This window comes from Carettochelys insculpta, chromosome 2, assembly GCF_033958435.1.
Source record: "Carettochelys insculpta isolate YL-2023 chromosome 2, ASM3395843v1, whole genome shotgun sequence".
NCBI lineage: Eukaryota > Metazoa > Chordata > Testudines > Carettochelyidae > Carettochelys > Carettochelys insculpta.
Window position 1 is genome coordinate 155,009,024 of NC_134138.1, and position 23,299 is coordinate 155,032,322.

The 23,299-nt window shown below is 39.8% G+C and overlaps 1 protein-coding gene across 2 annotated transcripts in view; it reads right to left on the bottom strand.

Moving 5' to 3' along the window:
- Positions 1–331: 331 nt before the first annotated feature.
- ICE1 (interactor of little elongation complex ELL subunit 1) overlaps positions 332–23,299 on the bottom strand; it is a 46,885-nt gene continuing 23,917 nt past the window's right edge. For both annotated transcript variants that reach the window (XM_074987883.1, XM_074987884.1), the window contains 7 exons: positions 17,201–22,201; positions 15,913–16,081; positions 12,346–12,506; positions 7,611–7,801; positions 6,672–6,778; positions 2,548–2,646; positions 332–1,699 (listed from right to left, as the gene is read on the bottom strand). In XM_074987883.1, coding sequence (XP_074843984.1) covers positions 1,503–1,699; positions 2,548–2,646; positions 6,672–6,778; positions 7,611–7,801; positions 12,346–12,506; positions 15,913–16,081; positions 17,201–22,201 — 5,925 coding nt within the window. In that variant the 3' untranslated portion in view covers positions 332–1,502. The remainder of the gene's footprint in view (positions 1,700–2,547; positions 2,647–6,671; positions 6,779–7,610; positions 7,802–12,345; positions 12,507–15,912; positions 16,082–17,200; positions 22,202–23,299) is intronic.

The following is a 23,299-nucleotide window of genomic DNA, read 5'->3' on the forward strand; positions in this document are numbered from 1 at the left end:
ATTATGACTAAGCTTAATGCTTTTTTACCTTGCCAACGAGTTTTTTACCAATGTTGAAATGGTTATGTTTGGTTTACAACAGTCAAGTAAAAGTAAGGAAGTTTACAAATTGTATTTTAAGGTTGATGGGAAAGCAGTCCTGGACCTCACGTGGACAAAAGCAAAATGGGAACAACAACAACTTTAGTTTCCTATGGCAATCATATATCACTACACACACGTATTGGCCAATTTGACCAAATGTAATAACTATTTAAGAAATGTGGGTTTTTCTTTTTAAATTAGTTACTGAGTTTAAAACATTTAAATGAACACTACAGACAAAGGAATAACCGGTTCACTTTTGTTTTTTATTATAAAAACATTTAGAGACATTTTCTTTAAAAAAAATGCTGTGTACAAGTGAAACTATGTTAGAAATGTAAACATCATAAGTTTTTAACCAGTCTTCTGTATACACATACTAAAATTCCAAAAGTGGAACATCATCAAATGTGAAACACATTATAGGAATATACCATATATACAAACTTACAGAGATCTGTTATCTCTGAACCTTTTGTACTGTACATAAATTCTTACAAAACAAGAAGATTTTTGCTTGTCTGATATGAATAGTTTCATTAAGTTAATGGAACTAAGGATATGTTTCCACTACTCAGCGATCGATATTGTGGCAAATCAGTCCATTGAGGGTTGATTTAGCAGATCTAGTGAACACCCTGCTAAATTGACTGCCAAATGCGCTCCTGTCAACTCTAGTACTTCTTCACAAGGAGAAGCTTAAGTTACTTCAGTGGGAGATTTTCTCATGTTGACCCAGCACAGTACGGACGCCACATAAGGTTGACCTAAAATGCATCAACTCCAGTTACCTAATTCACACAGCTGGAGTTGTGTAACTTAGGTCAACTTTACCTGATCCTGCAGTCCTGCCCTGCATAAAGTAAAGGAGGATCGGGTCCATCACATCTTTTCATTTCTTTAATGCCGAGAGGTCATCTTCCACATCAAATACAAAGGAGATTAACAGTTTAATTTACACACAATTTATACATAGGCCTTTGGTTATGGCAAGCAGGCAAAAAGACAAGACTTTGGTGCCTGATATTCAACTCAGCCAGTGGAAGACCTATCAAGACAGAATCTTTCAATTTTCACAGGCAAGGCTTTTTTTTGTTTTTGTTTGTTTGTTTGTTTTTAAAAACTGTCAGTAGCATTCTTGTAACTTACAAGTTACATCAGAACAACAAGAAAATCTATTTCACGTCTATCTGCAGTAGAAAGGGCACACAAAATACTTCAGAGCCTATTTTGTTTATAAATAAAGTCATCTGACCAGACAACACCTACATCAATAGGTGAATCGATGGATGCATAAGCTTCTCACCTTTCCCAGAAGGAAAGCACAAGGCTCTTTTCCTGGTTTTCTTTCTTCGTATTGTTTGTAGTTTTCACCCCCAAAGTTATCTACTAAAAGGCATTTTTTTCTGTAGACGAGGCTATCTTCTGTCATCTGACAGCAATTCTACTGTGTACAGAGAGCTGACTTCAGAGATGCAACTTGTGACTGCAGGTGGGATGCTCCTAGTAGATGCTGTACTCCAAGTTTGGATTGTCTCAACAACTTCTAATGGACTGCTTGGACCCAACTCACAGAGTGCATATACTGCTGCTAACTGTATTCCCCAAGGCACATCTGCAAAGATTTGGTAAGTTAGTAATTATGAAGGAAATCTACGAGGTGGGGGGCGGGGAGAACGTTGTAAAAGATATTTTACATGTTATATCCTTTTCATCAATTAACCTGAACTAAGATGAGTATTACATATCAAGAATTAAAATGAAGCCTATGCACAGAAGTACAAGTGTTACTTAAAAATAGGATTAATGTATCTGTTGCATTACAGAGACAGCCATATGTGTGCAGTTTAAAATCCATGACATCTGATTTCCCATTACGAAAAATATTTTTCCATGTCTTAAATAACCTTCTGAATTCAGGGTGGCTATGGTTTTCAAAGGAGCACCTCAGGGAGTTTAACTCTGCAGTCGCTTACAAATTAAAATTCAGGCCTACAGGCCATACCTTTAGGACAGTGATGTGTACCTCCAAACTGTATGACACTTCACAAATGAGTCAGACAGATAATGTTCAAGCACTTTTGGGCAGTATTATAGTAGCTAGGCATCCAGGAACTGTTCTATCAGTTATACAATTATTCAGTTAGATTGATATATCCTCAAGACAAACAACAGATTAAAAATCAAATCTCATCTGTCAGGCATATTTAGAAGTCATTTTGTATCGCAAACTGATTTAAGTAATGCTAAACCAGCTCCTGAATGGGTACAATCCTGCAAACCTTTGCAAAAGGGAGAAATTTTCCTCATATGATTAGTCTTCGACCTCAAATGGGATTATCCATTCATATGGAAGGGTCCGAAGGGCTGAGTTGATGGCTCCAATCCTTCACAAACATGCTGACAAAAACCTGATTTAAAAATCTGCAGTAAGTTTCTTCTACAAAAAAAGACATTACCTACCTTCTACTTTTGCTTGCTGTACAAAGTGTCCAATAACCGAACAAATATTTTTGACTACAGAAAAATATCCTTCTTTCAATCCTATTTGACCTAAGCGACCTAAAACAGAGAAAAAGATTGGTGTGCTTCTACGTAAATGATCACTAACACAAGATTTATTTTTAAACATGGCCTTCCTTACATGCAACAGACTGTACAGCACAACCTGTGAATTACGGACACCACAGTTATGAACGGAGCAGTCAACCACAGACACCATTCAGAACCAGAAGTATGCACGCAGCAGAAGTGGGCGCGCGTACGCACACACAGCAAATACCGTACAATATGTACTATGTTAAATGTAAACTACTAAAGAAGTTGAGACCATTTAAAAAAGGAATAAGAACACCGTTTCTTTGCTTGCGACATTTAAGTTAAGATGGTTAAAACCAGCACTTTTCTTTTGCATTAAAGTTTCAAATCTATAAAGTCAATGTTCACTTGTAAACGTTTCACAGAACCACCATAATGTTTTGTTCAGAGTTATGAATCTTTATTTTTGAGGTGTTCGTAACACAGAGGTTCTATTGTTAAAGCCAAAATCTTGACTAACACACAAAATCAACTATCCTATTTCACAGAACATCAGACTAGTTTCATTTTTTTTCTTAGAAAACGAGCGGCTACATCAATACAGTAAACCCTCCATTTAATGGACGAATGGGGGGACGGGTGTCCATTATTCCCAAATGTCCATTAAATCCAAGGGTTTACTGTACAGTATGATGGTGCGCTGACATTCCCAGCGCCTCCATCTCCCAGGCACCCAGCTCTGTCCTAAGCATGGCTGCTGCTCTGGGCTCTGAGCTGCCTGCACTGAGGGCAGAGCCCGGCACCTCTTCTGGCCCCAGTGGTTCTTCCAGCCATGGTGGCGGCAGCTCCAGCACATTTAGAGTAGGTTAAGAGTAGTTTACTTTCTTTGGGGTGGGGGCCTGTGGACATCCATTGTTCCTGATGTCCATAGAAGTAGGGTCTGCTATAATGATGGTTTACTGTACACAAGCTATGACTTAATCTCAAAGCACTTTTCAAATTTCCAGGAAATCACACCTACCAAAGTTACATTCCTGTTAGGAACACAGCAGAAGTTCACAGCAACACTACACAATCATTTAAGATGGATGAAAAGAGGATGTTAATTATCTGTTAATTACTCTTGGCAATGTGCGACAGGCTCATGACCTCCAGCTTAGGCCACATGGCAGTAAGAGATCTGGAAAGGCATTGACTTGAACTAGCTCTAACGCCTTTGGCTGGGAACATGAGGAGGTGCACTGCATAAATGCAGGTCAATGGACACGGCTGAGAACAGCTACCAGATTCATTCACACCCCCCACATGTGCAACAAACATAGGGATCATCATTCAATGAAGAACCAATAATATGTGCACATGAAACTGCAGCATGTTTAGAAAGGGAGTTTATTCAATTTATAATTTACACAGGACTCTGGGGACAACATTTCTTTGTCAAAAGCAGCATGGGTGAGATATCTCGTGAAAGAGCACCCTGAAACGCCTCAGTGCCTCTCACTAGTGCATTGTCTTACGACTCAGCTAGAGAAGAGACATCAACTAAATTAACAGCTTTCTAAAGTGTCTGTATGTTTTATGGAGACCTCTCAGCCACATGCTGCTCAGGAACAATCTTGCTTAGCTTCTAAAACCAAACTGAAACACATCCAAGATGGTGCAGCATGCTAGTGAATGACATACTTGTATCTGATCTTCCTTTATTGCAGTTAGTATTGTAATTATATGCGGTGCTACAACTTTCATTCAGAAGAGACTAACCAGGCATTTCATATAATCCACCCTACGAATAATGATGTTTAGCCTCTATTTTACCAGAATAATTAACTGAACAAAAATGATCAAGTGTGGCAGCAGCTATTTTTCTTCCCTTTGTTTTTCTGAAGTTTAAGGGAGCACAACTATTGCAGTTTGTCTATTAGTATATACTGAAGAAACAGTTAAAATCTGAGAGGAGAACATGATCTAACAGATTTATGGAGATGTAAATGTAATGTTGACCTAAAAAGCATGCTCCTTCCTCCATGTGGGAGATGCCCAAAAGGTGACCAGAAATCAGCTACAAACACACCATATTCTTGGAGTAATGTTATTCCAAAAAGTTAAATCACAACTTTCTCTGCTACTCCAAAGTCAATGCAGAATACAAAATTCTGATAATTAAAAATGGAATGCCTTTAAGACAGTCATTTGGTGGTGAGAGACAAGCTTTCAAGCTAGCAGAGCCCACTGAGGAAGACAAACAGGTGAAGGTAATCTCTCTTCTTCGACCAACAGAAGCTGGGTCCAAAAAAGGCATTGCCCTCACCTCCCTTGTCTCCCCAAATATCAGGATGTCATTTTGTTTTTAGACTAGCAGAATTTTGTTTTCTACATTTACTTTTAATGTACCATGCACTAAAGCTATGTCTAGATTTACAGCAATTTGTTGACGGAAGTTTTTGTCAAAAGATATCTTCTGACAAAACTTCTGTTGACAGGTCACAGTGATCTGCTCTGTCCACAGAGAGCAGATGGACTGCCCAGCCGCAATCTCGTCAAAACAGTCAACTGGAAGCACAGCATCCAGGGCTGCCTGGTGTCCCAGAAGCTGTGTCTGTCAACAGAAGACCCCTGGAACGTCCAACGCCAGTTTTCTCTCAACAGATCTCTTTCAGAAGGGTTATGCCTCCTGGGGACCAGGATAAGGCTGATGACAAAAGTGTTCTGTTCTGTATATTTACTGTTGACAGAACCACTTGGGAATCTGGATGCTCCCTGGATTTTGTAGACATAACCTCACTGCTAAACCACCCTAGAGGGAGTTCTAAGAGAATTAAGGTATTGTACAAAGACAAAGGAATTAAATTTAATATTCACTTGCAAGTTTTCATTTTTCAGAGATCATCAGTATTCTCAAAATTTCCTTGAGAACATTTCACAATCTGATCCACTGCATCTCCACCAATTCCTATTTTTGAAGTCTTCCCCCACACTCAGATCAATTCTTTAACATGTTGTTCTATTTTTCCAGCAGCAAAGTCCCAGTCTAAGTGTTCATATACTTCAAGTGTCCAGTAATAGTTAAAGTGTCAGGAACACACAATTAACAAAGGAAAATCTGGCAACACCACTATGGCTAACCACCCCTACCTTTCCACAACATACCAAGAAATCTTTAGCGAACACAGTGATGCTGGCTGATCAGACCATGTTAGAACATACTGTTCAATTTACTTGTGAAGATCAAAGTAAAGACTAGAAGTATCAGTGTGTACTCAGATGCTTAAATTTAATAAATCTAATAGAGCTTTATGAATTTATACATGCTAACACACTGCTTTCACTTATTTTTTCATGTTTCCTGAATTCCAAACCAACGGTATATACAAGACCTAAGTCTATAAAGAAATCTATGTGAGAAGAGTAAAAGAAGTCTTTGGACTACAGAAGGCTTTTTATTTCTACAGAAATTTCCAAGCTATGAGCCACAAAAAGCTCGCTAGGTAAATGGTACTGTGTTCTTCTAATTTCCAACTGCAAAAACATTTTATAAGACAATTAAGATATATTAAAATACTTCTCCCAATGCCACCTTTCCTTGTGAGAAATTGCTTTTGTGGTCATAGTGATGTACGATCACTACAAGAGGAAGAGAAAGTTTATGCAAGGTTAGGAATCTACTAGAAAATGTGGGGAAAGCCTTAAAAACCCCTACTATATAAGGATACCAAAATTTTCCACTGGGGAAAAGGTACAAATTAAAAAATCCACTGTCTAGAAATAGACATAGCTAGTAACTGAGTTATTAGAAGTCTACTATGCAGCCTTGTGTGAATTCACAGCAGTCTCTTCTCACAAGATTAAAATATAACTCATCTTCACAGTCAGAGCAGACAGAAGAAATCTTTGACAAAAATTGTTCACCGTGACTTGTAACAAATAACAATGAAATTCAAAAGCCAAAAGTGTATGGAGTACTTCAATTCCAGTTTCTAGAAGTCATCCAGGCATTTTCAGAGAGTATATTTATACAAAGCAGGTGTTCGACCAAAATGTACGTTACTCACCAATTAGCCTGAAAGTTGATGCTACAATAATATCTGAAGTAGGAGGAACTGTCTCCTTTCCTTTTCTATGCCTCACCCACTTATCCATGACAGGCCAAAGCTCTTTACTGTGGGAAAAAAAAATGGAGTTGAAAATATCAGATTTGAAAGACTGTGTGTACAGGCATGGTGTTGATAATTGTGCAATAAAAATCAGTTGAGTGCTGTGTGATGAATTTTCAGGCATCTTTTACAATCTCACCTGTTGGTGCAGTTTTGGCTACAATGCATTTAATTTTCAGTTGAATTTTTCACTCATGCTGTCTGTTTAAAACTAACTGCTGCCTTCAGACGATTAAGTATTTCACTTCCACTTTTACCATGGAAGGGCAACCATCAATAGTGGGTGGGATGCATAAGCGGCCCTGCACCTCAGTGGGCTGCAGTACCCCACAGCCCACTGAGGTTCCATCCCCCCATATGCCTCTCTGATTCTCAGAGTTCCAGCTCTGGGAGAGAGGGAGACAGAGTGCAAATCAGTTGATTTCATGTGCTCCAAAGGTGCTGGGAGGGAGGAGGAGGAGGAGGAGCAAGAAAGTGCAGGACTCTCGTGCCCCAGTGTGCGAGAGATGCAGGGGGCTAGGTGGATAGCTGGGGCCCCCAAAGATGCTTCTAAATCCATGTACAAAACAAGCCATTCTAGTTACATACTGTTTAGACACTGATGTTTTCTTATTATGGTTTCAGAAATCATTTTGTAAATAATTTTGACCAGTTACTGCTGCTCACATGGATTGATACAACCAAAACAATAGTCATTTTATACTCTAGATCATCATCAGTTAGAGAAAGATAAAGTGATCATTACAGGATTTTGTTTTTAAAGCAAAATCACTGGCTTTTAATACAATGACTAAGAAACACTTAAAATTTTGAAGGAAGGAGTAAGGAGCACAATACCTTATGATATTGTCATGGGTCCAACACCATTTCAAGTGACAGCAGAGGAGATCAATAGCAAATATATATTCCCAAGTGCTTTCACTCAGGTCTTCTCCATGTCGTTCACTTAACTGGAATTCCATTTTTGGACACAACTGTATTGCCAAAAGCAGGCTTGAAACCATAAGGCCTGCATCCAAAGTTTGGCTCTGGAAAATTAAAAATTGCTTTACCTTAAAATAGGAAAAGGCAACTACAGTAAAAACCTCTTTCACCTGGTACCTCAGTGTCCAGAACACTCAAATAACCATCATAAGTCACAACTGAAGCTCCAGGGAGTGGACACGAGGTGGGAGCATGGAGAAGCAGCGTCATGGCTGGGGTTTGCGAATTACAGAACGAGTGAGTAATAATACCTTGCCCCTTGGGGCCGGCCTGCTCAGCAGCCGCCCTGCGTCCCTCTGTGCTGCCTGTACGTGCAAGCTGGAGGGCTCCTCCACTCTTCTGCCTCACGTCCTGGGCATCAAGCCTCCCCTATTGCCACCTTCAAGCGGCTTCATGCTGTCCCCACCAAGATGGGGTAGTGGTTGAGCAGGAACCAGCTCTGGAGCGCGGAGGACCTGAGGACTACCCCCGCCTGTGACTCCTCCAAGCTGGTCTCTTAACCAGAATATTTACATATCCAGCAACTTCCTGATCCTGTGGCTGCTGGATATGAAAACATTTACTGTAACCAGAACTCAGCATACTTCTGAGTATCTGACCCTAAAAACGGCCAGCAGGAAAACCAGCACCCATGATCCTTACAAGATTTCACTTGGGATGAAAACTGTATTCATTTCTTTTGGAATTATAAGCCCACTTGCATACACTCAATATTTTCCTTTTCTATACCCCGTGGAATTCCAAACATGACTTTTGTCAGTTATAACTTTTTCATTTGTCTAAATTATGGTTGGGTGAGAAAACATTCTTCACTGCACAAAGACATTTTTGCTCACAACTCACATTCGTGAATTTTTGAAGTTAAAATATTGATTCTCTAATCCTTAGTACAAGCTAGGTTCCAAGCAAGTATGTCAAAAATATTTTAACTTAGCTAGGTAAAAAGAGATGAAGAACTATTTTGCACATCCAACTGGAGCTAGAATAATGAGCAAAATTTAAATGCAGCTATATTCTTTGAATACCCAAAATATTTAAATGCTGCTCTGCTAGCACAAACTCAGCAAATGCAGAACTAATTTTCCCAGGATAGGTGTTGGTACCAGCAGAACAGCAGCAAATTCTAGAGTGTGCACATATTACACTAAACTGACCTAGAGTGAAACAGATACAGTAAACTCTTTCATACCCAGCAGCCCCAGGACCAGGAGGTTGCCAGATATTCAAATATTCTGGATAATAGAGAGGTACACCCAGCAATGAACAACACTAAAGAAAAACAAGGTTAGATATTAAGAAACAAAAAAAGTGTATGCAGAGTACTTTATTTACCAACAGTAGTATTACACAGTGTAAACCTGTACTTCACTTGCTGTATTTATTTGTATTTACTTTGACTATACTGTTCTTATTGAAAACATAACTAAATTTACTTATGGTTAAAATGCCAGATATTTGACAGATCCAGCATTCTATCATGCAGAAATGAAAGTGCTTACTGTACTTAATACTTTTATATATAGGCTGAATTCTGCCTGGATAATAATACAGGTTTTCAAATGTCTTGAAGCACTGGGGAAATTCCAGAAGGTTAAAGGAAACCTGGTGTTGTGTGAAAGTTTAATAACTGTAAATGTGATGACCCAGGTAATATATAGGCCTATCAGTCTGACATCAAATGTTAGTGAGATATCAGAGAGGCTGATACGGACTTGCATAATGAAAAAAATTAAATAAAGTTATTGGGGGAAAAAACACGTTATCATGTAATTTGAGATTGCATCATAATGGAAAGGAGGCAAAATTAAGGTTGCACAGGCAACCGTAAATCTGCCATTTGTAAACTTTTGAACACTGGACTTGAAGTCTGTATTTTTTTTAAATGTAGTTTCCTAAGGTTTGCTGAGATAAACATAAGGAGAAAGATAAAAATTTCTATTATACCATTGTAACCACTGCCCCCTCATGCGACAGCACAGCAGGCTTGAACCTGGATCCTCCAGCACTGCATCGACTCCTACAGTCTGAGACATGGAATGAACAAAACTAGAAGGCAGTAGGAGTATGTTTATCTCAGAGTGGGAGCAAGTCATCTGCATCCTGCACTGGGTCTCCAGATCAGTTCTCATGTCTTTCAGTTGGATCTATGGGGGCTCCTTCCCTGGGGTGTCCCAAGGGCAGATGGGAAGGCATGCAATATGTACCGCTGCAGTGCTATGGTCCAGCTTGTTACAACATTCACATTATTTTGTCATTTACCAAAATGCTCAAAGTAAAATAAAATGAAGGTAAATAGCAATTTTTAATGCTAAAATACCCACAATAGTGTAGCAGCATGTTTTTAAACTCTTCCCCTTTCCTCCACAATTTAAGGAAACTCTGCTAGCTTGCAACGATTACACATCCTATTTTAAGGATGCTGGATTGTTGAAAGCACCTGTGCCATAGAAACATGAACAACCAACCAAAACTGCCAGCTCAAAAAGGAATTTACAGACCATAAATGAGAAATGGTTTGAAAGCTGCTGTATTAGTTACTTCAGTGGCACCAAATAAAACTAGAAATGTGTGGGGTCTTTTAAGGAAAAAAAACAAAACAAAAAAACCCCAAAAAAATGGCTTTACTGGTAGAACCTCTAGCACTGAACACAGTTATACTGTAGAAAGGTGTTTTACACCAGCATAAGTTTATTTCTCTTTCACATACAGGAATAATTGTACAGGCATAACACGCTTTCACACCAATATATAACTAACCATACAAAGAAGATTACACCATTAAATATAACAGTATAAAGCGGTTCAGCTTGTCTGTAGATAAATATGTTTATCAAGAGGCAGAGCGATTTAGGAGCTTATAATGGAAGCAACTCCTCATTTTACTACATCAAATGGGAGGAACATAATGATACTTAATACTTTTTATGCACTAAAGAGGCATTCTATAGTTCAGCACATTAAATATAGAGCATACTGGTTATGCATAGTAGTGTTTGTGTGTTACAAAGGTTTATTCCATCATTAGGGAGACAGTCATATTAGTTGTTAGCAGCAAAACCAGAGGTGCCTTATGAAGGTCATCCCAGAAAACAAACAAATCTCCTGTTGGACAACCCAAGGAACTATAGACCAGTCAGCCTTACCTCAGTCCCTGGAAAAAAATCACAGAGGAAATCCTCAAGGAATCCATTTTGGAGCACTTGGAAGAGGGGAAAGTGATCAAGAGTAGTCAAGAAGGGTTCACCAAGGGCAAGTCGTGCCTGACCAATCTGATTAGCTTCTATAATGAAGTAACTGGCTCTGTGGACATGGGGAAGTCGACGGCTGCTGTATACCTTGAGTTTATCAAAGCTTTTGATACGGGCAAGAATGTTGTGGGAGACTAAGTTAAGCACATATGGATTGGATACATGGAGTGTAAAATGGACAGAAAGCTGGCTTGATGGACAGGCCCAGCAGTTAACGAATAATCAATGGCTCAATGTCTGGTTGGCAGTTGTTTTCAAGTGGAGTGCCCCAAGGATTGGTTCTTGGACTGGTACTGTTCAGCATCTTTATTAATGGCCTGGATGAAGGGATAGCAGATGACACTAAGGTAGGAGGTCAGGTAGATACATTGGAGGGTAGGGATAGGATCCAGAGTGACCTAGACAAATTGGAGGATCAGGCCACAAGAAATTTGATGAGGTTCAACAAGGACAAGTGCAGAGTCCTGCCCTCGGGATGGAAGAATCCCAAGCATTATGATAGCCAGGGGGCTGAGTGGCTAAGTAGCAGTGCAGCAGAAAAGGACCTGGGGATTACAGTGCATGAGAGGTTGGATATGAGTCAGCAGTGTGCCCTTGTAGCTAAAAAGGCTAATGGCATATTAGGATGTATTAGGAGCAGCATTTTGAGCAGATCCAGAGAAGTTGTTATTCCCCTCTACCTGGCACTGGTTAGGCCACATATGGTGTATTGCATCCAGTTCTGGACCCCCCAGTATAGAAGGGATGTGGACGCATCGGAGTGGGTTCAGCAGAGGGCAACTAAAATTATTAAGGGGCTGGAGCACATGACCTATGAAGAGAGGCTGAGAGATTTGGGCTTATTTAGTTTGCAGAAGAGAAGACTGAAGGGCAAGATGATAGCAGCCTTCCACTTCCTGAAAGGGGGCTCTAAAGAGGATGGAGAGAGACTGTTCATAGTGGTGACAGATGACAGAACAAGGAACAATGGTCTGAAGTTACAGAGTGGGAGGCGTAGGATGGATATTAGGAAAAACTATTTCACCAGGAGGTGTGAAACACTGGAATGCGTTACTGAGACAGGTGGTGGAATCTCCATCCCTAGAGGTGTTTAAGTCCCAGCTTGACATAGTCACAGCTGGGATGATTTAGTAGGGGTTGATCTGCTTTAGGCAGGAGCTGGACTTGATGACCTCCTGAGGTCCCTTCCAGCTCTAGAATTCTATGATTCTATGATGGAGGGGGGCTTATATAGTGTGTCGTCTTTGCGTTTAGTCTGCAAGCTATATAGTTAGGCTTTGATCTTTCATTGAAATAGGTGTAGGCATGAAGGATATCCAAACAGTAGAAATGCAAGTTACCTTTTCCCAACCGAGATAAGCACTCAAGCAGTTCAGCACCTCTCCTCTTGCACGTTTTCTAACAACCAACTGCATAGCTTTGTTAATCACTCCTTGGAAGGAGAATATATCAACCCACACACTTGTGATGAACAAAGTCAGTCTGGCAGATTCTGGAAAGTCTAGGAGAGAGGGAAAAAAAGGACATATCGAAAAAAAGATAAATTTCTGAATGCCTTTTAAATCTACCTCTCAGACTGCAAAGGCTAATTCCTTGCAGGCATTTTTTCTGCTTTTTCCAATGTATAAAACAATAATAGTTTAGCACATTTGAAACAAATTTGACCTACTTTAAAATAATTTTCAGAAGATAAATATATAGTCTTTGCATATACAAAATATCTTCAAAATAGCTCATCTTTCAAATAGGAATTGTAGGAACTGGTAATGTAATTCACATTAATGATTTTTGGAATACTGTTCAAGTCAAACCCAAGATTATGAGATCTGATAAAAAAATATTTCAGTTTATTTTTTGCAACTGACACTGTCTAACCCAGGGGTCTGCAACCTGTAGCTCTGGAGTCACATGTGGCTCTTTAAGGACTTCTTTGTAAAAAATAAAAAAAACCCTCCTGATTATTTTTGATAAATGATGAATGTCTAAAAGCCCAACACTGAATAACTCATTTATAAATAGGAAACGATGTGTGATCTCATAACAATGGATAACTCCCCCTTTCATATGTGCAGTGTGGGATAAGGTACTGTATCAGTGTTTTGCTCGTGTTGCTAATAAAGACTTATTTACATGCATTGCGGCTGTCGAATTACTGAGAGGGTTTTTTTAACCAAATTTAAAAAAAAAATGGCTCGTTATTTTGGTTGCTGATCAATCCCCCGTCTAGTTAGCATTATTTCCTCTTTTGTGTGGGATTTCGTTTTTTAACCAAGTAACATGTCCGGCCTTCACACGATCCCCTGGCACTCTGTGAAGAAATACTACCGTTTCCCCTTAACGTTTGTTTTAAAGTGGCTGCTTATTAACTCCACTGCATGAGCCCCTGATTCCTATGTTACTGAAGTGGTCATCAACACAACCATCCAATCTGATCCCCACAAATGCAGGCCACAGAACTGCTCCCACAAACTGGATGAACATTTATCCATTACAATAATATCTAACATCATTTTAAAAGACTAAGTGAGTCATCCCAAACATTTGCCTCTGGTAAGCTGTTCCAATTGTTAATTACTCTCACTCCTGCAAAACTGTACCTTATTTCAAGGTTCAAATTCCAGATACTCAACTCCATTTTTCCTTTGTAAGCAAGGTTGGAGCCCATGTACCCATTAACACATGGGGGAAAAAAATCTCAAAGTACCAATAACCATGTCTCCCCCCTCAACTTTCTCTCTGATTAGTTGAATTCCTGCAGCCTCATATCATAACTGGTGTCTTATTGTGAGTGTCTGTCTACAGACTGCAATAAAGAGTTATATTTGGAGCACAGGACTGGTAATCCTCCCCACCTGGAAGGGTCCCTACTTTCTGTGTGCATTTAAGTTTGGCTCTCTCCTGACTAGCTGAGTCTGGTGAATCTGGTGCCATATGGGCGTAAGTATATGCAGCCTCCTTAGCAGAGACCTGATACCTCCTGTCAGCTCCTTTTGATAGTGGATGCAGCAGTCCTCCATTTATGGGCATGCTGACCACTCTGGGGAAAGCAGCATTACTGATGTCCAAGAGTTTGCTAATTCTCTTCTGCTACCTTTCCAATGGTATAACTAAATTCTCCACCAGCATTTCATAATCTCCTTGAACACCTCAAATCCATTCACCAAGGGAGCTACAGACATTCACTACCTCATCCGGGAAGCATGAGAAGACAGCAGCAGGCTCAACTCTTTCCCTCACAGCTGATGGTATTTCTTCACTGCCTTTACAGTATCTAAGACTGCACCAGCTGGCTCACTTGGGATGATATGTCTCTTCAGAGGAGGATAAATTAGTCCAAAAGACAGGATGATGAAAGCTTTCTAGAATGCCTGTACACCTCATGTCAAATAGGGCAATGGCTGCTGAGGGAAGAAAAACTGAGCTGGGGCACACATGTTGGGCATAGTGTGTCAGGATGGGATGTTTCTTATGAGGGCCAACTTTTTATTTTGTTTGCTACCTGTCATGGAGTCCTCTCTAAACTCCTTCCCTGATTTCCCTCTGTGCCATCCATGAAGGTGGAAAATGGCAGCTGCTTCCCTCCTATGTCCATAAAAGGAATAAACTCCTATTCTACAGCCTGTGGAGGAGAAGTTGATACAGGGGATACCTCCCTAATCTGACATACCAGTGACTGTCAGAGCCAAAAACATCCAATGTTGAACACAAGATTTGCATACTCAATGAGAGGACACTATATGAACAAACACCTGAAGAATAAATTGGTACAGGTTGAACCTCTCTAATTGGGAACTCTCCTATCCAGTAACATTCATAATGCAGCAAAATTTTAGTTAGCCAGACTCCCACTTATCATGACTGTGGCCGAGCTTCCTGTCCCATACAGTTTGTTTACAGCCACCAATTCTGGCTCTGTGTTGGGCGCTGTTATTTAGCTGTAATTTATCCCTACAGGTCTAAGAGCCCATCAAGTTGTGGAAGTGTTGGTAAAGCTGCTAGACAATATCGACATCCCCTGATCCAGCAAATTCTCTCACTCAGCACCGGTCAGGTTCCAAGGGTGCCAGACAAGACAGGTTCAACCTGTATCAGTAGAGTATGCTGAACACAACCTTGTCTGTTAACAATGCGCTGTGCTTTTTAATGAAGGACTCCTTCATATGCTCAAAGCATTATGCACAATGGACATAAATGCTGCTAAATCATGCATGAAAAATTATAACTACAATCCCCTTTTCCAAGGACTGAAGCAAAGAAATACACGCACATTTAGATGGAAAGGAGCAGATACTGATAAAAATGTAGAAATCATCTTTAAGATCATTCTGATTCACCAGTGAACTGTGCTGAAATATCTGATCACCAACTGCAACATGCCACCAAGTGCTACGTTTGCTCACAATGACAAGTGAAGGTGAACAAGGTTTCTAGAGACTCAGACAAGACTGCAGGAGGAAGGTTAATGCAAAAGTAGGCAACAAGGTAAAAATAGCCTCTTGCGCTTAAGAGAACCAAACTAGGATTCTCAGTGAGTCCCCTTAGTGACTCCCATAAGATAAATGTACCAAGTGAGACAGATTCTAACAATGGTTAAAACAGAAAGTTAAGCAATCATATGCTGCAAACCAACCATTAGCTGTATTTTATATTAAAATTATTTATATTATTTGTCTTTTGCACTCTGTTAACTTTGCATTTTTCTAAGCTAGGACGTTTAAAAATCAATGAAGATACTTTTAATTTTTGAAATTCACTTGGAAATTCTCCAAACTGCAATGCATTTTGGAACTGTTTGCCTAAACAGTTTTCATTGGCTGTTAAGATAAATATTTATCTTGAGCCTGTGACGAAAACACAGCCTAGAAGGAAAAAGCATACCAACACATATTGCCTCTGCAATACCATACCTTCCTTAAGTAAGCTGTAGCAGAACATGCGGGCTCTTTCCAAATCTCCCAACTGCCGACAGATTCCTACATATACTCTACAGAGAGCTTGACTAGTATTGTGGTCCAAGGTCATCTTCTGAGTCTTCAGTTTATGGAGAATAGCATGCAGCAGTGCCTCTGCTAAATGCTATAACACACAAAAGCAATTTTTTACTAACATTCATTATCTACAGTACAACTGACAGGATTTCACAAGATTAAAGTATTACTCTGGGTAGATGCTGAGTAAACACAGTTGTCATTGCCTCCGAGAAAAATGCCTTGCTCTTTGTAATTGTACTAAAAAACGTACATGGAGAAACCTGCAGCTATTTTAAAAAGATAAAAAAAAGTAGTAACTAAGATGAGCCCAGACCTACCAAACAAGACGATAAACCAGAGGCAACCAGGAAGAGCAGTGTGACTTTTCATTGCTCTTTTTTAAATAAAATGAAAATAAAAATGTTCACGTTATGAGATAATGCAGACCTATAACATCTTGGTAAAAAGGACTGGCACATTAAGGTCCTGGAGAAACACCAATGAAAATCTGAGTAGGCAAATTTTTGGGACACTTTAGGTTAACCCAAACCAGGTGATGACTTACAAAAGTTTGCAGCCTTTTGCTATGATCTATCATGCTAGGCAACACATGCTGTAACAAGAACTACAGCATGCACTCATGAAAGATTTAACGTTAGAGTTCTTCCTATATTACCTACAACACTGCAGAAGTTACTAGGCCATATCTCAGGAGAAGCCTGTCCTCCTTTCTCCAGTACATTCCATTTAAGAATCCTGAAGTATAAATCTCAGATGGGCTGAACTAGGAATACATAAGGGTCTTGCACTCCAGTGTAAAACCTAGTAACTTGTGTGGCACCATAGTATTGCAAAAAAACGAAAGCTCACTGTTCAGTCATTAGCTGTGCAATAAACGTTTGTAGACGTCATCTAACAATGCTAAGCTCAGATAAGAACAGAAACATATTTACCCATGATTTTATATCTGGGTACCAAAGCAAACATTGTGAATATCAAAAGCTACAAGACAAACGTGCTTAACTGGTTCTAATTTTATATATTCTTGTCTTAAATTTCTATGGTTTTAGAAAGTGCCTGCTAATCTTACCCTCTCAGCAATATAAATAAACGTATTACAATTGGTTTGTCTTCTAATTTAGTCTAACTTTTTACGATATTTGTATTCTCCCCATTTGAACAAAGGTGATTATTAAAACAAGAGTTTCAGAATTACTCTACGTACCTTGTTTGCAATACCAAATTCATAGATAACTTCTCTCTCATCATTTGTCATTACTGGGACCTTCGAAATATTTCCCACATATATATGACTCCGAACAACAGGTAACAGGTCAAAACAGGATTCAGCAATTTTCTTCAATGCCAATGTCACAGGATCATTAATACTTTCTACTGATGAAAGCAACTCTGAATTGCAGGTGGCTGCTAACTGCTTAATTTCACAGTTGTTGCACAAGACAGTTTTACCTGCAGCACTCTGTACTTCAGTGTTAGAGTCTCCTGTAGCTTTGACTGCAACATCTTCCTTGGTCTCTAAATGCGATGATTCACTATCGAGCCTCAGCCTCTTTGCACTTCTAGGTATAGAGTCAGACAATACCCTTTTTACAGCATGACTCTGACCCTCTGTATCTTTCTGATCTTGACTACTGTGAAATTCTGAATTACTTCCTGTTTTAACAAAAGCAGTAGATGTAGAAGAAATTGTTTGAAACCCACTCAACTGACTCAAGGGCCCTGCAACATTCTTGTATTCTGAAGGGGCACGCCTGTTGGGCTGAATGTTACCTCTGAGAATATTAAGCGTTATTGCTCTTGCTGATAGCTCTGGATACATAGCGTCCAAGATTTTTACAGAGTTCTGCTGAGGCACTTCTAAAGCAGCACTACCAGCTGCAGATGGAGGAAGTCTTCCTGGCACAGGAAGTGCATGCTTTGGTGTGGCAGCACAGAATTGCAAAGGTGAGGACAGGATTCTTCGACATACTGTTGTCTCTGAAGGCGATGAAGTGGAAATCTTAGGTGGAGATTTATACTTTGGGGTATCTGACAAAGGAGACATTAGTGGAGGAACTGGAGTTACTCTTAGAGGGGAAATAAAACCATCAAGAGGAGACGGCACAGAGGATTGGCTAGATGAAGACATTATTGGAGAAACAGGACGCCCAGTTCTTGGAGGGGTAGCTGTAAGAGGTGAGAGCAGGGGAGGCAAAGGTGGACCCACCTCTTGTCTAATTTTACCGATGGTCTCAGGTGAACATTTGATTGGTGTAGAAGTATCAGCATTGGCTAGAATTGGCTGGTTTAGCTGGACCTGCAGAATTTTTGTAGTTCCTTTATCTTGAGGTAGTTTCTGTGTTAGCGTGCCCTGGTGGGTCTGGATTGGTGTTTTGGCTGAAACATTTAAGACATCTGATGGTTCCCGGATTTTTAATCTATTGTTATTTTTGGATAAAAGATCTACAAAGGACTCTGAATCCACAATGGGTGTTTTCTCAAATACTGCTTTTTGTGATTCAGAGGTTTGATCAACTGGTCTAGCGTCAGACATTTTATCAGACAAGGTTGGACACTGGTAGCTTCTGACAGAATTCTTTCTACCTTTTCTCTGAAAATCTGTCTTCTGAAGAAAAACATCACCATAACTGCCACCTTGAACAATGCTTGTGCTGACATTTGGTGAGGCAAAAGCTGCACAAGTTTCTTTTTGTTCATCATTTAATTCTTCAAGAAACTCTCTATCTGCTTCAGACACTTCTACGCTAGCATCACATAACTTATTTTGTTTCATATCTAATGCAAGTTTTTCATCACCATTTATTTCTAAGACATGACCTGCTTGACTGGTGTCTAATTTGCTATTTTTAATAGCATGTTTGCAGATTTCTGAGCAATTAGGTAACATCTGGGATGATAAATTAATTTCTGAAATTGTCTGCGTTTGTTTTGTAGGGAGCTTTTCTACTGCTTCAGCCAATGTAGATAATTCTTCTGATTTTATCAAGCTATTCTCACGATCAGATCCTGAGTCAATCGTGGAATTTTCTCTCAACTGAGAAGCGCTCTCATTGTTTTTATCATTATGGAACACAGTTTCGTGTGTTGAGGAAAGTTCACCTTTAGGGTAAACCTCTTCTGTTAAATATGACAGCTCCTTCACAATGCCTGGAGACTGGTTAGTTCCACATGGTATAGCTGTATCTTCTAGTTTATCAGAGTACACCAAAGTAGGGAGTCCATACATTTTGCCATTTTCATCAACAGATGGGTGATTTACTGCCACATCCTCTGTGTGAGTCATGAAAGTTCTCGATTTCTCACTGCACACTAACAAACATGCACGCTCGTTTGTATATTTGACCTTTCTAAAAGGATAGTCTTCCTCTTCAGACTCATCTGTCTCCTTTGGAACCTCAGAAGTACTTTTAGAAGACTTTTCATTTTTCTCTCCACACAATGCATCAGTATTCAGTTCTTTATCATTGCTCTTCGTTGTTCCATCAAGCCTGTATTCTGTAGGTCTCACCTGAGTTTCAAAAGAGCAAAGAGGCTCAACTATGTGAGGTGAAGTTACTTTTATTACAGAAGGAGTTGTGCTGATTTCCTGACAGGCAGATGTTTCACATTCTACATCTTCAAAAACTACAGTAGCTTCTTTTTCCACATGTGCACCGCTGTCAACAGAACTCACATCTGAGATCTGTGTATTTACCAGTGTTTCGTGTGGTTCTTTAGAATTTGGCTGCTTCTTTTCCTTTTCAATTTCTGCTGTATTTTTATTTTCATATTTGTTACTGGAACAATCAAGTGCCTCGATGTTTTCTCTCTCATTACATATTGTTTTGCCCTTCACCAAATTTCCTACAGAATAATTAGGCACACTTTGGATAACATGATTATCTTGTTCATTTTTTCTAGTAAGAGATGAAGAAGTGCTAAGTGCCGTTACAAAATCTTCTTCATTGTTAGTGTCAAATACTTGGCAGTTCTGTTTGAAAGGTTCATCACACACCTGAAATTTGAAAGAAGTAAAACTAGAGAAGACTGCTGGGCTCTCCAAACTAACTGGTGCTGTGATAGGCGAGTTTATTTTTTTAGTATTTATACTTCCAGTCTGCAAGACATCTATGGATAAAGCTGCATTTTCAAAAGCATCCTCTTCTGAGACAGCCTGGTCTGTGACATGTGAAATCTGGTTACTCATCTCCATTTCTTCCAAACTGTTCTCTTCCACATCAGGTGAATTGTTACAGTCCTGAATCATCACATTGTTACACCGTTTGTCATTTATTTTCTCTTTTATTTCATCACACTGAGAATTTTCAGTTATTGAACATGAAACCACAGGTTGCAAAAACTGCACTGAAGAAGATTGTTCACTCTCTCTTGTGACAGAATTTCCAGTATCTGTTTTCTCAATTTCTAATGCCCTACTAGTTCTCTCCCCCAGTTCTGAGTGGTCCTCTTCCATTTCAGTCTCCTGAGGTTCAGATACACTAATGCATTTTTGAAATTCGGACGAGCTCTGTTCTGATGGAACAGTTGTGTTTTTGGCCTGCCTCATTTCCCTAGCTGTTTCTGTGATAAGCTCTGGAGCATGTAATACATGACTAGTTGGAATTATTTCCTCAGATTCTACTGGATTATTTTCTCCATTTATACCAAATATTGGGCTTGGTGACACAAGTGTAAGTTCAAAATCTATTTTCTTTTGCAACAGTTTATTAGCATCTTTTTGTTCCTGGCCTCCTTTAGCATATAGGCAGCTTTCTTCCCTTGCATCTTGCAATTCTCCAGCTTCCATAACATGAAGTGATTTAGCGAAGTTACACGTTTCCAGAACGTCTTCCTTGTTTACTAAGCTACCAGTGAAAATACTTTGTTCAGACTGTGCTATTTTTCTGAACTGTTCTTCATCTCCGTCTTCTACAGACACAGAGCAAGTAGTTCTGCATACCTTTGCCCTATGGTTTTCCCCATCCCCATTAAATAAATCTCTGCTTTTTTCTGTGGCAAGTACAACTGAGTTATGTCTAAAATCATTATTGTTTTCTAGTCCATCTTCTTCACTTAATCCATGCCATTTTATATGCTCAAACTGTTTATCCAGTGGCTCCAAACTGCTGATTTCTTCCCCAGAGCATTGTGATTTAGTAGTGTTATCTTCAGTGTTCGTATCTATTTTGGTTTGCATAAGTGTTCTCTCACCATTACACAGACATTGCAATCGATTATCGTTCTCTACTCCAGGAAAAGGTTTAGAATTTCTGAAACTAGATCTTACATCTCCCTCTTCATTGTGACTTTCTGCAGTTCTTGTCTCTGCACAGAATCCTTTTGGGCTTGTTGTGGCTATTGTTTGCTCCTCTGTGGTCACCTTTTCCATGCACTCTTCTTTGCAGAGCGTTTCATTTACTGTGTCAGATTTTGATGGTATGTCACCAGAGTCACCTTCCATTTCTTCATTCTCCATCATTTCAGCAGAGTCTTCCTCAAAATTCTCAGGAGTTGCCAACACATTTTCAGTTGTAAAGATGGACCCCCCAATTTGCAAGCAAACACCACCATTGACAACAGATGCTGGCTTTTGTGTTTCTGCTTTTTCAGGTAATTCAACTTCCTTAGCTTCCATTAATTCACTACAACTTTCTTGCATAGGATGAGAACTGGCTGTTGTACTTCCATCAGTAACTATAGTAGTCTCTGCTTGTACTAGTTCGTTAGATTTTTCTAGCAAGCATTGGAAGTTAGATGACACACACACTGTTGAAGAGGTTCTATCTTCAGTTTGTATTTGGTCAGTATGGACTTCCTGCTCATTGATGGCTTCCAGTTTAGGTGTTGCTACCTTCACTGTTATGTCCATCTCTGCACATCCTATATTCTCAGAATCCTCTTGCACATGTTCTTTATTGGTCAATGTGTTCATACATGAAATAGTCTGTTCAGTTTGCTTTGCTTCAGCATCTCTCTCCTCAACATACCTTAATTTTGCCACTGAAGCGTCTATATAAATTGGTATCTCTTCTTTCTCTCTCTGTTTAGTTGAGATTTCTTGATCATGAGGTTCATGTGGTTTCTCATCTTCACTGCTTTCATTCATACTGATGAAGCTACAGTTACTCTGTGATTCTGCTGCGCCTTCTAAAATACTTTCAACAAGATGAGCATTATGATCAATTTCGTCATCACTGGAATCAGTGGACTCTCCATACAGGGTATCCTATAATTAAGAGACACAGAAAGATGGTTTTTTGGACTGCAATTTTTTCAAATTCACTATAATTCTATGAATATTATTCTTCTTAAGTGAATGTATTGGCAAGCACTGAGAACTTAAGCAACGTAACAACTTAAAACAGAAAGGCTTTGGACTGCAGATATACAAGCCTCCCGGTCAACGTTCTCTAACAATGGCACTAAGGAAAGACCTTCTTGGCAAAAGAACAATTGTTTCTACGTTTACCTTTACTCTAAGGCTACGGCTACACTACAAGATAAATTGGAATTTAAGGCAGTTAGCTTGATTGTACCAGGTGACTGTCTTCACCGTAAATACCATTACCCCGATTTAGGGAGCACTAATGTTGACAGCATATCATCATCAGAACCTGTTGAGTAAAGTGTCAAGTTTGAATTTAACAGTTTGAATGAAGGCTAGTGTGTAAGTGCCATATCTTTGAACTGAATTCATTACCCTCCAGAAGCTGACTGGTGCTACTGTACCTGGCTCCCGGCTCCCTGCCACTTGTGTGAGCCAGGAAACTGACCAGCACAGCAGCTCTGGTCAGTTTCCCAGCTCCTGCAAGTGGCAGGGAGCTAGGAAACTCACAATGCTGCTGCACCTGGCTCCCAGCTCCCAGCCACTCCTGGGAGCTGGGAAACTGACCAGCACAGCACCTGGCTGCCTGCCGCACACCCAGCTCCTGGCTCCCATGAGCCAAGTGAAGCAGCTCTGATCAGTCTCCTGGCTCCACCAAGCTGCAGGGATCTGGAAACCAGGCACCAGGGTGAGCACTGCCAGCAGTGGGGGTGCAGCAGAGCCGGGGGGAGGGAGCAAAATGCAAGGCTGAGGGAACTGTGGGATAGGTTCCCACAATGCACTGCTGCAACAGCCAATGTTTGGCCACTCTAGTGTAGCAACACTAACTTGACTTTGTGGGAAGTGAAGACACTCAAAATCAAATTTATAAAACCCAGAGTTATAAAATTGAATTTATCTGGTAGTGTAGACATATTCATTGATACTAACTGGTGAAAACTGTGAAATAATGAACAAAGGAAGGGGGAAAGGACTACACCAGGCAGTAGTAAAACAAAG